The sequence below is a fragment of the Meles meles genome, chromosome X, assembly GCF_922984935.1.
Source record: "Meles meles chromosome X, mMelMel3.1 paternal haplotype, whole genome shotgun sequence".
NCBI lineage: Eukaryota > Metazoa > Chordata > Mammalia > Carnivora > Mustelidae > Meles > Meles meles.
The window spans coordinates 32,472,086-32,493,105 of NC_060087.1; the positions used below are offsets into that span (position 1 = coordinate 32,472,086).

The following is a 21,020-nucleotide window of genomic DNA, read 5'->3' on the forward strand; positions in this document are numbered from 1 at the left end:
TAAGTCAGTTAGAATCCTAAAATATGTTCAAGTAGCTCATGACAGTACCAGTACACATAACACTAAGATATTAGAGAAATAAAGCAGTATTACAGACAGCTCTAAACATATAAATCCAACAATGTAGGAGAAAATGATTCATTTCTAGTAAATTTCAAACTACCAGTATTCATGAAAGGTGAAATAGATAATATGAATAGTCCTATAACTATTAAAGAAATTGAATTCATAATTGAAAAACTTCCAAAAAGAAATTTTCAAGCTCACATGGCCTCAGTGGTGAATTCTATCAGATATTTAAAGAATTAACATAAATCTTTCTCAAACTCTTCCCCAAAAAAGAAGGGGAAAGAACACTGTTTAACCTATTCTGTGACCAGCATTACCCTGAAAGCAAACCCCAGAAAATCACAATAAAGAAAAACTGCAAACTAATATTATTCATGAAATTAGACATAAAATGTCAATAAATTGAATCCATCACTATATAACAAAAAATACACCCACAACCAAATGGGGTTTATTCTACAAGTAAAGACTGGTTCTGTATTTGAAACTGCATTAATATAATCCACCCTGTTAGAAAGATTAAGGGGGAAGAATCACATGTCAATCAATATGGAAATGCATTAGAATAAACCCAATAACCATTTCTTAGAAAACTCTTTACGACCAAGGAATAAAAGGGAATTTCCTCAACCTGATAAAGAACTGGCTTGATAAAACTACAGCTAATATCAGATTCAATTATGAAACAAAGTACTTTCTCTCTAAAATAGGCAGGGACACAAGGATGCCATTCTCATCACTTATTTAAAGTGATTGGGAGGGAGACAAACCATAAATGACTCTTAATCTCACAAAACAAACTGGGGGTTGCTGGGGGGAGGTGGGATTGGGAGAGGGGGAGCGGGCTATGGACATTGGGGAGGGGAGGCGAACCATAAGAGACTATGGACTCTGAAAAACAACCTGAGGGTTTTGAAGGGTCAGGGGTGGGAGGTTGGGGGAACAGGTGGTGGGTGATGGGGAGGGCACGTTTTGCATGGAGCACTGGGTGTTGTGCAAAAAGAATGAATACTGTTACGCTGAAAAAATTAATAAAAAGGGAAAAAAAAAACAAAAAAAAAACAAACAAAAAAAAAAAAGGAAGTCCTAACGAATACAAAATGGCAAGCAAAGGAAGCAAAGGCAAATAGAATGGAAAGGAAAAAAACTGTCCCAGTTTTCATATCGCATGATGGTCTACCAGAAAATCTGAAGAGATCTTAAAAAAAAAAAAAAGTCTGTGGGAGTATTAAGTGAGTTCAGGAATGCTACAGTAAATAAGAACAACACACAAATCATATTTCTATACACTAGCAGTGAAAACATGGAAACTGAGTTTAAAAACATAATACCATTTACAATCTCTCCAAATAAATGAAATACTTAGAAATAAATCTAACAAAACCTGTAGAGGACTTATATACAAAAATGATAAAATAAAACAACATATAAATAGAGAGATACACTGTATTCATGTGGTGCAAAACTCAATATAGTAAAGATGTCAGTTCTACCCAAATTGATCCATAGGTTTAATGCAATTTCCTATCAAGATGGTCACACCTCGGGGTGCCCAAGTGGTTCAGTCGGTTAAGTATCTGACTCTATTTCAGCTCAGGTCATGATCTCGGGGTCCTGAGATCGAACCCTGAGTTGGACTCCACAGTCAGCACAGAGTCTGCTTGGGTTTCTCTCTCTCCCTCTCCCCCACCCCCCCACTTGCATACACACTCTCTCTCTCTCTCTCTCTCTCTCTCTAAAGTAAATAAATAAAATCTTAAAAATAAAGAGGATCATAACTTACACAAATTTAACCTAAAACAATGCTAAGCAAATAGTTGTTATATTTCACTAATAGCAAATTCCATAAGAGGAAAAATTAATAAATTGCATCATTAACCTAAAATATTTTGTTCTATTAAAGCCCATGAGAAGATAATGAAATGGAAAACTACAGACGGGGTGAAAATATTTGCAAAACGCGATAAAGGATTAGTATCTAAAACATAAAAAGTACAGAAAACTCACTAATAAAAATACAATTAAAGTATACCATGATCAAAGAACATGAACAGATATTTCACCAAGGAGGATATACTGGTGACTAATAAGCACATGAAAAGGTATTCAATATAATTAGTCTTTAGGGAAATGCAAAATAAAACCATAATGAAATTTTACTACAAACACATTAGAATGGTTAAACTAAAAAATTACTAACAACATAAAGCGTTGGGAAAGATGTAGAGAAGTGATCGCTCATACACTGCTGGTGGGAATGTAAAGGGATACAGCCATTCTGGAAAACTGGTAGTTTTTTGTAAAGGCAGACATGCGACTATTTGTCATCCAACGGTTGCACTCCTGGGAATTTATGCCAGAAAAATGAAAGTTTATTTCTACATAAAAACACGTGCATGAATGTTCATGGCAGATTTATCCATAGTAGCCTAAATCTGCAAACTACCTAGCTGCCTGTCAGTGGGTGAATAAGTAAGCAAACTGGTTCACCCATAACACGAAGTACAGCAGTAGAAAGGAATGAAACATTGATAAGCGTAACTTGATCAAATGTCCAGGAACTTACGCTAAGTGAAAAGGCCAATTTCAAAAATTTACTTACAATGTGATTCCATTTATTTAACATTCTTTATGTGACAAATTTATAGAAATGGAGCATAGATTAGTGGTTGTAATAATTGAAGGATGGAGTAGGGGATCAAGTAGGGGTGTCTGTAAAAGGTCAACCAGAGGGATCCTTGTGGTGATGAAAATTTCCTATATCTTGACTATATCAATATAAATATTCTGGGTTTCCCCCCTTTTTTCCCTTTATTAAAAATTTATTTATTTTAAAGAGAGAGAGAGCTTGAGGGAAGATGCATTGGGGAGGGGCAGAGGGAGAGACATAATCTCAAGCAGACTCCCCAGTGAACCCAACATGGGGCTCGATCCTACAACCCTGAGATCATGACCTGAGCTGAAATCAAGTCAGATGCTTAACCAAGTGAGCCACCCAGGTGTCCTTAAATATTCTGGTTTTTATATTGTTTTATAGTTTTACAGGATGTTACCATGGAAGATAGCTGGGTAAAGGGTAAATGGGATCTCTCTTTCATTTCTTAAAACTGCATATCTATAATTATTTCAAATATTTTTGTATTGTATATGGATGATATTATATTATAAGAGAATAATCTAAAGGATAAATATATACATTGTGTTTGGTATCTATAGTATCTATTGTTTAAAAGATATACTATGCATCCCTTATGTTTATGTGGCTGCTAATAATCAGAGCTAAATAAGCAGAGTTCTAGCATTAGCATTTAGTAAGAAGACATTGGCTTTTTTGTTTGTCTGTTTAAAGATTTTATTTATTTATTTGATAGAGACACAGCAAGAAACGGAACACAAGCAGGGGCATGGGAGAGGAAGAAGCAGGTTCCCGTGGAGCAGGGAGCCCGATGCAGGGGCCCTGGGATCATGACCTGAGCCGAAGGCAGATGCTTAATGACTGAGCCACCCAGGCACCCCTGGTTTTTCCCTTATAAGAGATCATTGATACGTTTCATGTTGATTTTAGTTAACATATATCATGTAATTTGACGATCAATAATAAAAATGTTATTTGATAAAGTAGTATGTTTTTGAAACTAAATATTGCTATTTGTGAATTGGAGGACATCTTTAAGACCTCAGTGTTTAGGGGTTCCTGGTGGCTCAGTGAGGTAAGCATCCGACTTTGATTTTGCCCCAGGTCATGATCTCAGGGTCATGGGATTGATGTCTGTGTCAAGGGATCAAACCTGGCTCAGCGCTCAGCATGGAGTCTGCTAGAGATTCTCTCCCCCTTTCCATCTTCCCCTCTTCCTGTTCTCTCTCTCAGTCTCTCTCTGTAAAAATATAATAAATAAAATCCTTTAAAAAAAAAAAAAAGAGCTCAGTGTTTAGTGACATTTACCATGTGAGCTGCTGCCTAACGTAAAGTATGCCCAGGTCTCCAGATAACTGTCATGAATGTTTATTAAATTATGTCTGCTGCTGAGCATGATTTCACATTTTTAATAAAAATTCTCCTCCTATTATGTCAAATGACCAATTTAACACTCAAATAAGCACAGGTTCTAAATCACATAGATTTGTAATTACGATTTATAGCATAAAGCAGGTGGATTTCTTAGCTAGTCAGTGAAGCTACTGATTTTATTACAAGACACAAAGCTACAGCTTTTCTTATGCAAAGATGTCTGGATGCCTGCCTTTTAGAAAAGTCTCTATAACCTGAAATTTAGACCCACATACACCACTAGAATATTTCTACTCAGAGAACAGAAATTGAATTATTAAAATAGTTTATATAATGTCTGGGCTTGTAAAATGGAGCCCAAGGCACAGTGCCTCTCCCTCCCCCCCACCTTTTTAAAAATGCAATTTTCCTAGTTGCAGAAATAAAGGTGAAAGATACTCTAACAGAGAGAAGACTAGTATCTGCTTAGGCATTATAGGCCTTTAAGATAGGTAGAATGGTTGGTAGATGTATGGATGAGTAGAGGGAGAGAAGGGAAAGCAGAGAAATAAGTAAATTTTAAATGGTGAACTTTTGGTGGGACATGATTTTCCTTTAGTAAAATCTGCTTATAGTAAAATTTCCTATAGTGAATTGAAACTTGGTAACTACTACTGACCTCCAGCATTTCCTCTTCTTCTCACATATGATATTCTTCCTGTTTCATTGAGAATAGACTCAAATCAGAGTCTAATTGTCTGGTTCTTCCATTATACCAACCTGCCTAATTCTATTTTTCACCCCTGTGTCTTGCATTCCCTCCCATTATATTGGAAAAGTTCTCTGTACTCTTGTAGACATCCCTCTACTTGTTTGCTGAATCCCACAGCTACTCAACTACATGGAACTCTCCAGAAGTTTCTTCTTTTGTCTTCTCTATAATAATTCTTACTGTATTATTCCTAGCAAAATACACATGCTATAATAATAGCTCCTGATGTTAAAAGACATGTCTCTTTTTCCCCCTTATCCTTGCCAGCTACAATCCCATTTCTCTGATTGCAGAACATGGTGGAAGGTTGTCTATACTTACGGTCCTCACTTCTTATACCATTATCTTTTTCACCTAAACTAATCTGGATATATGGCCCATCTGTCCACAGATACTCTTTTTAAGTTCATCAGTAACCTAACACTGCCAGATCTAATCATCTATATGCAGTCCTTGTCTTGTCCAACTCATGATCTTTACTCAACACAGCTGATCTCTGACTGTTTTGGAAACAACTGGCTTCCAGGACTTCATTCTCCTTTGAGTCTCCTTCTCTCTCTCTGAAGTCCTCCTCATTCTCTTTTGCTTGTTTCTCCCTTATTCCCATCCCTGTGACTTCCTAGAGGCCCAAGGCTCAGTCTTCTTTTCATTTCTAGCCACATTCCTTCCCAATGAGATCTCCTCATTCAGCCACATATGAGATTATCAGAACTTCTAAATTGATAGGCCTAGCTTCAGCCTCTCCCTTGATCCAGTTCATATAGCCACTTACTATCTCCACAGTCCCTGCCATGGATGTCTACAAGGCTTCTCAAACTTCCTTAGGTGCTCTGTGCAAATGATGCCTTATCAGAGAAGCCTTCCTAGACCACCCTATGTTAACATCCACATGACTCTCTAACCCTTTATTGTTTTATTTACACCTTGCATACAAATACATTTTTTTATTGCTTGACTCCTACCCTCACCCCCTAACGCATACTGGAATGCATGACTCAGGAAAGCCGGAGATACATTTTTTTCACTATTTCACTCCCAGTCCTAATTATAGTGCATGGCACGTAGCATTTTCTGAATGAAATGTATAAGTATAATGAAGTATAAAGCAGTGTAGAAAGTGTTCTACTGTACAAAATGGGATTATGTGGATGGAACTGGAGTACTACCTTTGCCATAGCAAAATCTTGATTATGTATATTATATTCGCTTTTTCATAAAGGGAAAATCTCATTTAGAAATATAAATAATTTTCTCCGTGCTAATAAGAGAGCAAAGATTTAAACTTCTAAAGGTCATGCTCTACACTGTATCATAGAGTATTCCTGTAAGTAAAGAGAAAGATCTTACATGCATATACATATACACATGCATTTACGTGTGTGCGCACATGTGTGTACACACACACACACACACTACTTAGTATGGTGCAGGGGCAAGGAAGGCATGGTAGTTGATCAATAAAGTATATTAGTTGTAGTACTAGACATTATTTTATCTTAGAATTTTCTGTGGATGATCTTAATTGAAATTAAAATTAGCTACTTTCCAAGAAAATGTTCAGTTCCCTGAAATTAATTTTTTGACTCTTACTTATCTTTTCTATTTGTGAGGAAAAAATATTATCACAGGATATTAGAGCTGGAAGGAACATTAAGGTAGTCTATTCCAATTTACCTATTTACACAGTATTTACACAATATTACCTATTACACAGGTAAACCTCAAAACCCTTCTTTCATCATTGTCAGGACTTACGCAGCATATATTTGATGGCCTTTAATCATAGCAAACTCTCTCCTTCACTGTGCGTCTGGTCAGGAGGCTCTGATTTTCTTTCTTCCTTTTATTTTTATTTACTTTTATTGTGATGTTAGTCACCATACATTACATCATTAGTTTTTGATGCAGTGTTGCCTGATCCATTGTTTGCGTATAACGCCTAGTGCTCCAAGCACTACGTGCCCTCCTTAATACCCATCACCAGGCTGACCCATCCCCCACCCGCCTCCCCTCTGAAACCCGCAGTTTGATTCCCGAAGTCCACCGTCTCTTGTGGTTCATCTCCCCCTCCAATCCCCCACACCCCGCCCTGCCACTTCACTTTCTCTTTCCTTCTCCTAATGTCCTCCATGTTATTCCTTATGTTCCACAAGTAAGTGAAACCATATGATAATTTACTTTCTCTTCTTGACTTACTTCTCTTAGTGTAAAACGCAATCCCTGAAATGACCTTTTTGCTATTCATTAGATGCCGCCATTCAGTTGAGTCAAGATACAAGTAGGAAAGGAAGAATCCTTCATCCCTAGCTTATCCGTGATCATGGCTGCCAAATAGCAATCAGAATCAAGTTTCTTTATCTGTCCTATGGTTTTTTTTGTTTTGTTTTGTTTTTTAAAGAGGTCTTTTTAGGGGTGCCTGGGTGGCTCAGTGGGTTAAAGCCTCTGCCTTCGGCTCAGGTCGTGATCCCAGAGTCCTCGGATCGAGCCCCGCATTGGGCCGTCTGCTTGGCGGGGAGCCTGCTTCCCTTCCTCTCTCTCTGCCTGCCCGTCTGCCTACTAGTGATCTCTGTCTGTCAAATGAATAAATTTTTAAAATCTTAAAAAAAAAAGAGGTCTTTTTAAAAAAATAATTTATTTATTTATTTATTTGAGAGAAACAGAGTTAGAGAGAGAGAGAGAGACAGAGATAGTAAGAGAAAAAACACAGGCAGAGAGAAGAGTGAGAGGCAAGTTCCCCGCTGAGCAGGGAGCCCAACACAGGGCTCAATTCCAGGACCCTGGGATCATGACCCGAGCTGAAGGCAGGTGCTCAACCCACTGAGACACCCAAGCACCCCTGCCTTATGTTTGAGATTCTGGAATTAGAATTTCTGTAAGCCAGTTCAATGGCATCCCATACTTCAGCCTCTAACATAAAAGATAATTTCATGAATTAGATTTGCTAGAGCTACAATAACTAAATACTAGACTGGGTATTAAAACTGGCTTAAACAAAATAAATTTGTTTTCTCACAGTTTTGCAAGCTAGAAGTCTAAGATCAAGGAATTGGGAGGTTTGGTTTCTTCCAAGGTGTCTCTCTTTGGCTTGTAGATGGTTTTGCCTTCTCATCATGTCCTCACATCTTCTTTCCTTTGGGATATGCACATTCCTGGTGTGTGTTTGTGTATCTGAATTTTCTCTTTTTATAAGGACACCAGTCATATTGAACTAGGGCCCACCCTAACAGTCTTATTTTAACTTAACCGCATCTGGGAAGGCCCTAACTCCGAATATAGTCACATTCTAAGATACAGGAAATCAGGGCTTCCTCATATCAATAGTGGCCACACATAATTCACCTCCACAGGAACAGATGAAAGAACTCTTCTCCAAACCACCACATTAACAATTCTGTTCCATTTTTTTTAGTCATAGTTTAAAAATTTTTGAAATCAGTTTTTCAAAATATAAAGTATCCAAGTAGAAAGTGAATAGATTTCATGTTTGAAAATGGTTGATGACAAGTCCTGTTCATCTTGTACTCTTATTTAAAATTAAAATTTAAAACTTGTACTCATTTAAAATAAAGCACGATAACCAAAATAATAGCATGAATTAGGGTGTTAATATGTTTTTTAGTATCTCTTTGATTACCTGACATGGGCCGTTCCCACGGCCATGCTAAATATTAGAAATTATGCTGTGGGAAGCGGTAATGTCATACCACTCAAGTGATTAAAAATGAATCTCCCAGGATGAAATACTTTCATTGCTAAAATGAGGATTATGCTCATTTTACTCTCTTGAGAACATTTTCTTCTAAGAAGGCAGGAAACCTCATAGCCATTAAAGCATTGTATAATTTCTGTATTTCAAATGAGAGATCAGTGCATAAATATTTCTAACACCTTTAATCAAAAGAGCAATCAAAATAGCAGTTTTAAAATACACTGAATAAAATTTGAATGCTAAGTGCAACAAGACCATAGGAGATTTCAAAGGCAAAATAGTAATACCACACTTTGTAATGTTTCTCAGATATTAAGCATAAAGTATTATTAGGGTTTTGAAAATTCTTTAAATAATGTATATCTCTCATAAAATATATAAGTCCATAAAATTAATTATGTAAAATAAAATGTGCATCCCCCCCCCGATGTTTATTAGGGTTTTGAACTTGAAGAATGATAACTGTAATAAAAAAAAGTAAATATATGTGTGGTTAGTTTGTGTGGTTACCGTATGGAAATGGGCTAAAACAGAAAGAGATAAGCTCAGAAAATGTTTTGAGTTTAGAATGTTTATCAACCTAATGAGTATCATCATAGTAGCTGGATTTCCTTGTCAGAAGATAGAAAAAAACTTATGTGGTTTCTCTCAGCTTTCTGCTAAATACATATGAAGATGCTGAAATAAGCCTCTGGCAAGACTGAAAATTAAAACTGGCCACAAACCTATTCCAAGAACTTAGATGCACCTAATACAATCCCCAGATGAGAAATATAAAATAAAGGCCACGGGGCGCCTGGGTAGCTCAGTCCTTAAGCATCTGCAGTCCACGGGAAGCCTGCTTCTCCCTCTCCCGCTCCCCCTGCTTGTATTCCCTCTCTCGCTGTGTCTCTCTCTGTCAAATAAATAAATAAAATCTAAAAAAAAAAAATAAAGGTCATATGCTTGCTCTTGGATAGATCATGAATAAGCAAAAATGTCAGTTATCCCAAAAGTATAAATGTAGGATGATTCTATTAAATGTACTATTTGCCACCCCATCCATTTCCTGGAGCTAACTGTTCATTCCAAATATAGGAAAATTCTTTTAAAAAATCAGCTGGAGGAGGAGGCACTTAGTCCCGCTAGTAAATAAAACACCTGTAATTACGGCAATGTGGCATGTACAAATGAAGAGAAAAAAAGACTGATGAAATCTAGGAAATCCAGAAAAAGAGTAAAATATGTATGGACATGCCATGAAGGTAGCATTTCAAGTCAGTGAATTTTTAAATAAGTGGTTTTGTATAATTAGTCCCATATAGAAAATCAGTAACGTTGGATATATTCTTCTTCATTTCATATATATGGATAAATTACAAATGGATCCAATGACTATAAAAATGAGAGCATATAGGTATTAGAAGAAACATGGGTAGATTCTTTGTACGGTAGAAGTGAGGACAGCTTTCCTGTCTCTACTCAAAGTGTTCCACAAGATAATGGGAAAACCACAGGAAATAAAACTCATTTGTGAGACACAAAATGAACTTGATAAATTCTCAAAGTTCTTTTTGATGTTAAATTTCAGTGATTTCATGGAAGTGAATAATAGCACAGTGATTCTTACTATTCAAAGATATAATAACAGTGAAGGAGACTTATGATCACTTCGGCAGAGAACTATTTCTACTTGTAGACCAGTAAAACGTTACACCCACAAATAGGCTACTGGAATTTTAAGTAATCAGACTTATTTATCATTGCATTGTCTTTCCGTAGTTTTGATTCAAAGATTATAAGAAAGCATGATGTTGGCAATGAATTACCCTTTTTGTATCTTTGTCTTGGCTCCTTACACCATCTAAATGTGTAGGTTTTACTTTTAGTCATACTGAAAGCTATTCTTAGTGATAACATAGAATTTTATAAGGGTAAATGATCCTTTCTAAACTTGATTTCCTTGGGGATACGTGGATGGTTTATTCCACCAGCTCTTTCTCTTTTTATTCCTGTTCCAACTCTTTATCCTATCCTCTTGCTACTTTTATCCATTTGGATGCAAGGATTCATTAAACCTCTAGAGTTCATGAAGACAAAGTTGAAGATGGCAGACACTGTTTAGATATCTTAAGCAACACTGTCTTCTTTGACCAGTGTTTGCACCAAATTGTCTCACTTTCTCCACCTCTAAAATGAGAACCATAGTAGCGTGTAATTTGCAGTGATTTTCCGAGATTGAAGTGGGGTATTGTGTGAAAAATACTTAGCACAGTGCCTGGCATGGAACAAATACTCAATACATATTAAGTAGTATTCATATTAATTATTAACTACTATTAACTACTCTATGAGACAGAACATTTTCATTTCCTGAAGGAGTAAAATTTAAAATTTAAAAATTTACGGGCGCCTGGGTGGCTCAGTGGTTTAGGACGCTGCCTTCGGCTCAGGTCATGATCTCAGGGTCCTGGGATCGAGTCCCACGTCGGGCTCTCTGCACTGAAGGGAGCCTGCTTCCCTCTCACTCTCTCTGCCTGCCTCTCTGCCTACTTGTGATCTCTCTCTGTCAAAATTAATAAATAAAATCTTTAAAAAAAAAACATTTAAAATTTAAAAATTTATAAGAATTTTGAGTCGGGATATTTTGCACAGGGGCCGTTTTCTAATCTTTTCTTAATGTTTTTAATGGTTTAGTACAGTGTTCTTAGCTGAGAAAAAATAGCTTTGAAAATCATTGATTTTTATAACAAAGAATTTAACCAGAATATAGTCAATAATCTCTTCTTTTTAATAAAGAAATAGTGTTACTCTTCAAAATAAAGAAAGACATCCTTCCCTCAGAAATCCCCACTGCTGGGGCGCCTGGGTGGCTCAGTGGGTTAAGCCTCTGCCTTCCGCTCAGGTCATGATCTCAGGGTCCTGGGTTCAAGCCCCGCATCAGGCTCTCTGTTCGGCGGGGAGCCTGCTTCCCCCTCTCTCTCTTTGCCTGCCTCTCTGCCTACTTGTGATCTCTGTCTGTCAAATGAATAAAGAAAATCTTTAAAAAAAAAAAAAAAAAAAGAAGAAAAAAGAAAAAGAAAAAGAAAAGAAATCCTCACTGCTTTAAATAGCCAGAAGCTTACCATGCTTCTAGCCTCTCAATACTCATCCAATAGGAAGGACACATTGTTTTTCAAAGTGTGGCCGCATGACCATGTGCTTCAAGAGCAAACTGGGGGTTGCTGGGGGGAGGTGGGATTGGGAGAGGGGGAGCGGGCTATGGACATTGGGGAGGGGAGGCGAACCATAAGAGACTATGGACTCTGAAAAACAACCTGAGGGTTTTGAAGGGTCAGGGGTGGGAGGTTGGGGGAACAGGTGGTGGGTGATGGGGAGGGCACGTTTTGCATGGAGCACTGGGTGTTGTGCAAAAAGAATAAATACTGTTACGCTGAAAAAAAAAATAAATATTATTAGTATATTAAAAAAAAAAAAAAAAAAAAAAAAGGAGCTACTTAAACATGCAGCTTTTGGGCCCCAGCCCAGACTGAATAAGTCAGAATCTATAGATGGAGCTTAGCAGACTTCTGTCTAACACGTTTTGCAGGTGATTCTTAAATAACAGTTGAAAATTTTCAATTTTATTAGAACACAAGAAGATGCTGTCAGTTTTTCTGTCTTCTGGGGTTTACAACCTGGAGTGGATTCCCCTTTTGTTTCACAAATAATCCAAATAATCTTTGGCTTCCCTCCTGGATCAATTGAATAAATGAACACTTTACTGGTAACAATTTTGGTACTCCAAGCTGAAACCTGGAGCTGTTATTGTCTAGAAAAAAAAATATACAAAGTATTAAAAGGGTCAAAAATTGCTGTACTTTGGCTTTTGCAAAATGTAACCAAAGACTTGGGGGGCACCTGGGTGGCTCCGTTGTTTAAGCATCTGCCTTCCAGCGTGGCCTGGGGCGTCCTGCTCAACCGGGTGTCTGCTTTTCCCTCTCCCTTTGCCCCTCCCCCATCTCATGCTCCCTTGCATGCTTTCTCTCTCTCTATCTCTCTCTCTCTCAAATAAATAAATAAATAAAATCTTCTAAAAAATGTAGTAAGACTTGGAAAGACTCATGGGTTTTATGGCTCTTTTATCACTCTGGGAAACCCAAGCCATCACTTCTCAACATTTCCTCATCCCTTCCAGCCTCATCAGGAGAAGCTTCTTGCCTCAGGATAAAATGTGTTTTTAATAGGGTTGTTGGCATTTAAGGAAAATTAGTGAAGCCAGTGAAGTGCGCTTATAATTTAGCATGAAGCATTTTCTTGCTCAGAAGTGATTTTGAAAAACTGATAATAAAGGAATTAGGAGATTATATTCAGCTGTTAAAATTATATTTATATAAGACTAATGAATCAAAGACCTGTACCCCTGAAACATAATATATGTTAATTTAAAAAAAGAAAGAAAAATTAAAAAATTATATTCTGAAAATGTTTACCACATTAAAAATTTTTTGTGTGTTTTTTACAGGAATCCCATTGCCTCCTAAAGGAACTATAGATATCCCAGTGTTATTTATGCCCCACGTTATGAAATTACACAGAACAATGGTCATTGTTCAAATGATGAGGGCGAACAGAGAAAGCTGGCCTATTGACAATTTTGATGAATTGAGCACAGAGATGAAAAGGTAACTTTTAAATAAGGACATTGAATGAAAATGATTTTGACTGGCACTGACATGATCACTTTCTTTTCTATGTTATGCAATGTAAAGTTCATGATTTTATATTCTCTGAAGTGTTGAAATTTATATGTTCAGAAGAGGAAAATACATTCGTTATATGACTATAGTATATATCATTTGATGTTCAGAGGGAATTGAAGTTCAGAGTGATGAACAAGTCAACCTTAAGTATCAGGTCAATGAATCAGAATCAGAGACAGACCAAGGGACTCCTTCTGACTGGGTAAATAGTTCCTGCTGAGACAACAAATAATAAATCTCTAGAGAACAACCTGAAGCAGCTTATCTTGGCAGAGTATAGGACTGGTGATGCTGGCTTTCACCAAGAGATGGCCCTGTGCCAGGTGGGGATGACACCCTGAGGAAATGCCGCCATGACTTACTGCCATTACCTGTGTCCCTACCAGGATGAGCTTCACTGAAATTTAAGCAAATTCCAATGATACAAAATGTATTTGTTTTCTCTGCTTTTATAGTTTCATTAAATAATGATCTAGAAGTCTTAATTTAAAAGGAATTCTTACTTTGTCCTATGTGTGGGTATTTCTTCTCCACATTTAAAACAATTCTGTGAGCCCCCTGGTGTCCGTTCTGCCATGATGTTCATCATTTGGACAGTCAAGACTTCCTCTGTATTTGTGGGTCCCACTGTAAAATGAAAATGAGGGAGCCCTTGTTCAAAAATGGTTGAGAGTTTCAGGACAGTTACAGTAGTGTATTAAACAAGCATGGAACAATTCTACATGTGTGGTCCTTGTGCTGTTTGTTGCACAAGTAGTGTGCTCATGAAGCTGGTCCTGCCTACTGTGTCTTGGGTTTCACTTTTATCAAGGAAAGCCCATTTTCAACAATGACCAGACCCATTTTGTACCATTGCTGTTGTCTTAATGGTATATGATAGACAGAATATTTTGACAAATGCCATCTTTCTTTTACTGATATCCCCCAAAAGTAAATTCTTTGTCACTATACTTAACAGCATTTTTTGTCTTTTGCGTTTTGCCTGTCCAATTTAGAATATAACCCATATGAACTGTATTACCTCTCATAAATCACATTTTAGTCTCATCAGTAAATGCCAATATGAACTTTTAAAAGCAGGGGGAAAGTTCTTTATTTTTCACTTACATCTCAGGATCATTGTGTTACATTTTTCTTTGTGATAATTTTGCAGGGTTTGCTTTGAAATGTTCATAAATAACATTTACAGAAGATGTTTTGTATATCATAGTTTCTCTCTATGAAAGTTTAAATTTATGAGTTCTGATAAAATACCATTAAGTTAATAATGAATATTCTCTTTCATGCTAATATTGAAAGTGTTCCTGTTTTTGTTTACTCTTCCTAATTTCATTTCTCATTAGAACCATGGGAATAGAAAGTGGAGAAATCCAAGAAATACACTGGAAATACCCTATCCTTGGGCTTCCACAGGCAATAAACCCTACATTCCCTCAAGGTATGTACATTTTGGAGTCAGAGAACACGAAGATTCTAAGTGATCTTAGAGGCTCCTTTAATCCCATCTTTTCTTGTACAAGGAAGAGAACTAAGGTCCAGAGGAAGTAAGTCATGAAGTGACAGAGGAGGTAGGAGCGCCAGGACTGAATCTGGTCTCCTAATCATAAGTCCAGTGATCTTTCCACCAAACCACACCATTTCCTGTTGTTCTTCCCATTGGTGAAAACCTCAAAATCAGCTAAGATAGAAATATCAGGGATGCCTGGGTGGCTCAGTGGGTTAAAGCCTCTGCCTTCAGCTCAGGTCATGATCCCAGGGTCCTGGGATGGAGCCTTGCATCGGGCTCTCTGCTCAGCGGGGACCCTGCTTCCCCCTCTCTCTCTGCCTACCTCTCTGCCTACTTGTGATCTCTGTCTGTCAAATAAATAAAATTTTAAAAAAACGTATAGAAATATCATTAACATCAGACCCCTTCATCCCGCATTCTGTGAGGCCCTTGGAGAACTGCTCTAGGTCTGTAAGATTCCCAGGTACTTTGGTTCTTAGATCACACTTATTTGCCAGATTCCAGCTTCTGTGTAACTCTAAATCTCATCCAAGAACTCTTCTATGGGGACACTGTTGTCCCAGACACTAAACTTGTATGATGTCCTCCAGAAACCAGTCAGAATGTACTGAAATTTTCACAGAGGTTCACTTCACTGCCATACACAAAACGCAAAATCTCTACTCTTAAAATGCCTTTCTTTTTCTCAGCGACCCCTCTTTTTCCTTCCCCGACTCCAAACTTCTCTCAAGTTTCTATGTGTTCTCTTTCCTCAGTCCTCTTCTCACTTCTTCTGCCTTCCTTGATTTTCCCATTTTCTTCCAGAGTAAGCCTAAGAAATACAATTCCTCTTGGTTATCCATAAAACTACCTCTTACCAGGCCTTACGCATAGCTCTTCATAACTGAGGAACGCTGAATTGCTCAGCCCCACAAAGAGACAGCACTTTGGAGCTCATCTCCTACGCAACACAGATGAGCTGAAAGAAGTCTTGAAATTTTGAATTTTTCTTCTCCTTCCAGTACCAGTCTTTGGTAGTGAAGCAGAGTTAGTCCTGTACTGCCGTATATTGTGTCACCACACTTCAAAAGGAGAGAAAATAGTAAGTTTTACTGGTGGATAACAGCATTTCCCCAGATACACTGAAGGCCAAGGTTACATATTGCTTTATGTCGTTTGATTTTTAAAATCCACATATCTAGCTGTTCCTTTGACAGTAAATGTCATTTGTCTTCCTTGAAATAGTTTTGCTCTTAAGTTAAAAAATTATCAACACATAAATGTTTCAAATATACTAAATTATCTTCTGAATGCCTCACAAACATGCCAAAATGATTCTTTTATTTCCTTCTGGAAGATAATTGTTTATATACTTTCCATAGTGCTGAACGGTTCAAAATTTATAATACAGTCATCTGATCAAAGTGATATAATAAACCCTAGACATTACTCTGTTGAAATACTAACAGCAACATTGCTCATGCGGACACAGTTTTGTTTTTCCCAGATTAAAGATTTAAAGCAGATTTTTTTTCAGTCCGAAACAAAGCCCATGAAAACATAAAACGTAAATTTCTTGCAGTATTTTCTTCAAAGAAAGTTAAACATGCTGCAGAAACAAAAAGCCATTTTCTATCAAATCACTTCTCTTGGTAATTTTTCAATTTTTAAATTAAGTGTGAGTTCTGTAAATAGCCTGTGTTGTTTTAGCACAACCCAGTAGTAACATCAGTGTTCTGAAACAGATTGTGTACCACTTATTAAATCATTTTTAGCAGACGTCTAAAGCCTATCCTAGTAATTATTTTTGCCTACAAATGCCCTTGAGAAAAAAATGAGTACAATTATATAAATACATATTGCTTTCTTTCTGTATAGTCCATCCTTCATTCTTATGAACACATCAGAGAGAACCTATTGCTTTCCCTGCTCAACTGCCTCACCTTTGATGCTTACTGTTTCTCTTCTGTTTTTCTGTGTCTGTCACTCAGGTTATTCTTAAACCCAGGGTACTTGTTCTGTGAGCCACCTTTTCTTTGTGTGTATTCCTATCTGCTCCTATCCGCTGGGGCAGATAATTGGAAAAGGACTCTACGACTCTCACAGTATGAAGACAATGGAATGTGAATCCATTGTAATTGAGTAATCCGTGCATTGCCAGGGCACTAATTTCCAAAGGACTTAGAGGACAAGACTAGTGACATGATACTAATTGTAACTTTGATCACACTAATTTCCAATTTAATGCTTTAAGACTGTAGCTAATTAAAACCAGAGAAGCCTGTACATTTTCCTCAATCATTTCAACCCTCTTAATTTACATCTTGTATTTCACTACTTATTCTAAGTTCAAAATGTTCAATATCAACCTGTAAGTTTTAGAATTAAAAATAAATTTATGTTAGGTATTTATGAGTGTGGTACATAATTAGAAAAAACGTAAATCTGAGGACATTATCTAGTTGTGCAGTTTAGATGAATATATTATTATTGATGTCACCACAGTATAGTATAATACATTTTAAAAGCTTTTTTAGGGGTGCCTGGGTGGCTCAGTGGGTTAAAGCCTCTGCCTTCGGCTCAGGTCATGATCCCAGGATCCTGGGATCGAGCCCCGCATCGAGCTCTCTGCTCCACGGAGAGCCTGATTTCTCTTCTCTCTCTGCCTGCCTCTCTGCCTACTTGTGATCTCTGTCAGTCGAATAAATAAATCCATAAAAATCTTTAAAAAAATAAGATAAAATAAAGCCTTTTTTATATTGATTCCCTTTTATCCCCCGTTAAATTTATATTTTATGTGCATCTGAATTGATGAAAATATAACATCTAACATATATATGTATATATATATACACACACTTTTTTAAAGATTTATTTATTTATTAATTTTTTAGAGGGGAGGAGGGGCAGAGGAAGAAGGAAAGAGAGAGTCTCAAGCAGACTCCCTGCTGAGCGTGGAGCCTGACATGGGGCTCCGTCTCATGACTGTGAGATCATGGCCTGAGCCAAAAATCAAGAGTCAGACACTTAAGTGACTGAGCCATCCAGGTGCCCCAAGAATCTAATGTATTTTTGAGAAAAATTATATTTATTCATGCGGGCTCTAGTGACTTGGCGCATGATATTAGAGAGCTAATGTCAAAGGAATTCATTGATAACTCCTTTGCGTAATTAGTCGTTGTATATAGAAACGATATTTTGGTTTCTCACAAGATGACTGACAGCTTCTTCTGTACTTAATATAAGAAAACATTGAAATTTAATATATATGTGAAAATATATAAAGATTCAGGGGCGCCTGGGTGGCTCAGTCAATTGAGCATCCAATTTTTGGTTTCAGCTCAGGACATGATCCTAAGATCAAACCCTGCAGTGGGCTCTAGCCTTGTATGGGGCTCCCCACTCAGCAGGGAATATTCTTGAAGAGTCTCTCCCTCTGACCCTCCCCCCCACTTGTGCTTTCTCTCTTTCTCTCTCTCTCCCAAATAAATAAATAACTCTTTAAAAAAATGTATAAAGTTTTAATGCTGTACATTAAATTAATATTATAATCACACTTTAACATTAACATTAATTTTAAATAATTCATTACAATTTTACCTTTAACTGTTAGTGTACTTTGTAAATTTAAAAGCGATTTATGAAAGAAAGTCAAATATTCTACTGAGATAATTTAAATATGAATTTTAAAGTGCATGTGAATAAATTACAGGAAATATTTTTGAAGTGTTACTACAAAATAAATGTTACAGAGTTTATTTTTAAAAATTATTTGTAAGTATTTGCTTTAGTATTACTGTGTAAGCAGAGTTTGGTATTTGCCACAATGAACAAAAAACAGCTGAAAAACTCATGTGTTCCTGACCACCAGTTGAATTATTGATATGACTGACTAGGTGAGTTCCTAAATCAAATTTTACATCCTAATATAATCTTCTGTAATCTAGTATATATCTTCTGGATTAATCTCTGTCATGTGATTTTTACATATTATTCAATATTATTTGTTTCCGAGTGTCAGTGTATATAGATACTGCATGAGTGTGTGTGTTATACAGACACAGTAAGTCAAAGTATGCGAAAGGTTATTTTTCATGACATAATTCATTTTCTTCTATCTCAACTGGAAATATTTCTCTCCTGCAGTTGTCATAAAATGTCAGTCCAGGAAGCGGATAGAACAGGAGGTGGAAGTCACGCTGACTGGTCATTTTTTTGGAGAAAATCCTATCTTAGATGCGACAGATTTTGTAGTGATTCCGAAAAAATACTCATGTGATTCCTACGAAGATATTGATGGTAAGAGAACCACAGTCATGATATAAAAAATGATAATAAATAAAAACTCAATTCCTTAAATTGCAGGTTGCTGATTCTTCAGTTACATGAAAGTCCAACCTCAATATGTTTCAGTCACAATATATCCTAAAGATAGAGCTCAACAAGTGTTCAGTGATGTTTGTTCACTTCACATAGTGATTATTTCCAAAAGGAAAACAATTGTAGTTGTTAATGGATTTGTGAGAATAGGTTATGATTCTGTCATCAGTGAGGAGAGAAAAAGCTGTAGTAACTCATTTCCATATCCCTTCACTTTTAATCTCTTCCTTTATTCTCTCTTCCTGATTTAAGGAATATGATTGAAACCATGTTTTGTAGCTTTAAATTCAGAAACACAACCTTGAAAAAAATGTTCCTTATTTAAAGAAATTGAAAAAGTGACATAAATTAGAAGCAATCCCCAAATAAATTTTGTATAATAATCCCTCTGGCATGTAAAGTCTTAAAACTTATCAACAAGTTAATATGAAGATCTGGCAAAATCAAATCCCAGTGATGCAAGGTTTAGTTTTCAACTGTCTTCCAGATGAACTGAGGTAGAATGGTCCTATTTCACATTGAAAGGGAAATTTCCTATGGCAGTATTTTATTAAAATCAAGGGGGAGAATCAGTGTTTATGTATTATTTAAAAAACAAATTGACCACAAAATTAGGTCTGAAATTCCTGCGGAAACAAAGTTTCTTCCCTAGTTTTCTCATTCGTATCTATAGTTTTTTACCTTGATGTTAGTATTATTTTTTTTTTAAAGATTTTATTTATTTATCTGACAGAGAGAGATCACAAGTAGACAGAGAGGCAGGCAGAGAGAGAGAGAGGGAAGCAGGCTCCCTGCTGAGCAGAGAGCCTGATGCGGGACTCGATCCCAGGACCCTGAGATCATGACCTGAGCCGAAGGCAGCGGCTTAACCCACTGAGCCACCCAGGCGCCCTGATGTTAGTATTATTATCTTTGTGTCTGATTTATTTATTTCAGTGATAAAAGAATATAAATGAGATGTAACTAAAGAGAGAGACTGAATATATGAGTATAGAAAGAGTATACAAGAGTAAAATATTTAATTTTTTAAATAATATTGGCTATTTCTATTAAATAAGAAATGCTCATTTTAAACAATTCCAGAAATTTCTGAAGTGATACAGATAGCCTCAACTCAAGTCAGTCTCATTTGGATGGTTGTTACAACTTAATAAATTTGATATATACAGTCTTGTGCTTCCAGCCATACCTGAGGGGTGGAAACTTTCTAGAAATTTAACCAGCTATTTTAACCCAGACCAAATAACAATGATAAGCAAGACAGGCTTATTTCTCATTCTTTCTTTTCTTTGTTTCTTTCTTTTTTCTTTTTAAGATTTTATTTATTTGAGAGAGAGAGAGTGAGTGAGAGCACAAGCAGGGGGAGCAGAGGGAGCAGACCCCCCACTAAGCTGGGAGCCCAACAAAGCACTCAATCGCAGGACCCTGGGATCATGACATGAGCCGAAGGCTGACACTTAACCGACTGAGCCACCCAGGTGCCCTTCGTTTCTCTTTTACATGAAAGCCTGGACTTGTAGGTCCAAGGAGTGTGGTCCGTGTTCCTTAGACCATCCAGGGATCCAGGTTCCTTTTCTCTTGTTGCTCCACCGTCCCCTGTGCTGTCTTCATCTGCCTGTCAGTTGAGGACTCACATCTGCAGTGGAGAGCAGGCGGGTTCCCTTTAAAGCCATGACCTGAAGATGCACCCATCATTTCTCCTTGCATCTCGTTGGTCAGAACTCAGTCACAAGAACATGTCTAACTGCAGTTGAAGCTGGGAAATGTAATCTCTTTATCCAGGCCCAGATAAAATTTGGGGACTTTCTATTACTAAAAAAGAAGAAAGGAAAAAAATAAATATTGGGAAGACAGTGAGCAGTCTCTGCCGTGTTTTATTTACTGTGGACTGATAA

General features: G+C 36.9%; 1 protein-coding gene across 1 annotated transcript in view; it reads left to right on the forward strand.

Moving 5' to 3' along the window:
* The window catches only part of CFAP47 (cilia and flagella associated protein 47), a 545,441-nt gene that overhangs the window by 457,675 nt on the left and 66,746 nt on the right, over positions 1-21,020 (forward strand). Inside the window, exons 58-60 of the mRNA XM_045994745.1 lie at positions 13,022-13,181; positions 14,603-14,697; positions 18,892-19,044. Coding sequence (XP_045850701.1) covers positions 13,022-13,181; positions 14,603-14,697; positions 18,892-19,044 — 408 coding nt within the window. The remainder of the gene's footprint in view (positions 1-13,021; positions 13,182-14,602; positions 14,698-18,891; positions 19,045-21,020) is intronic.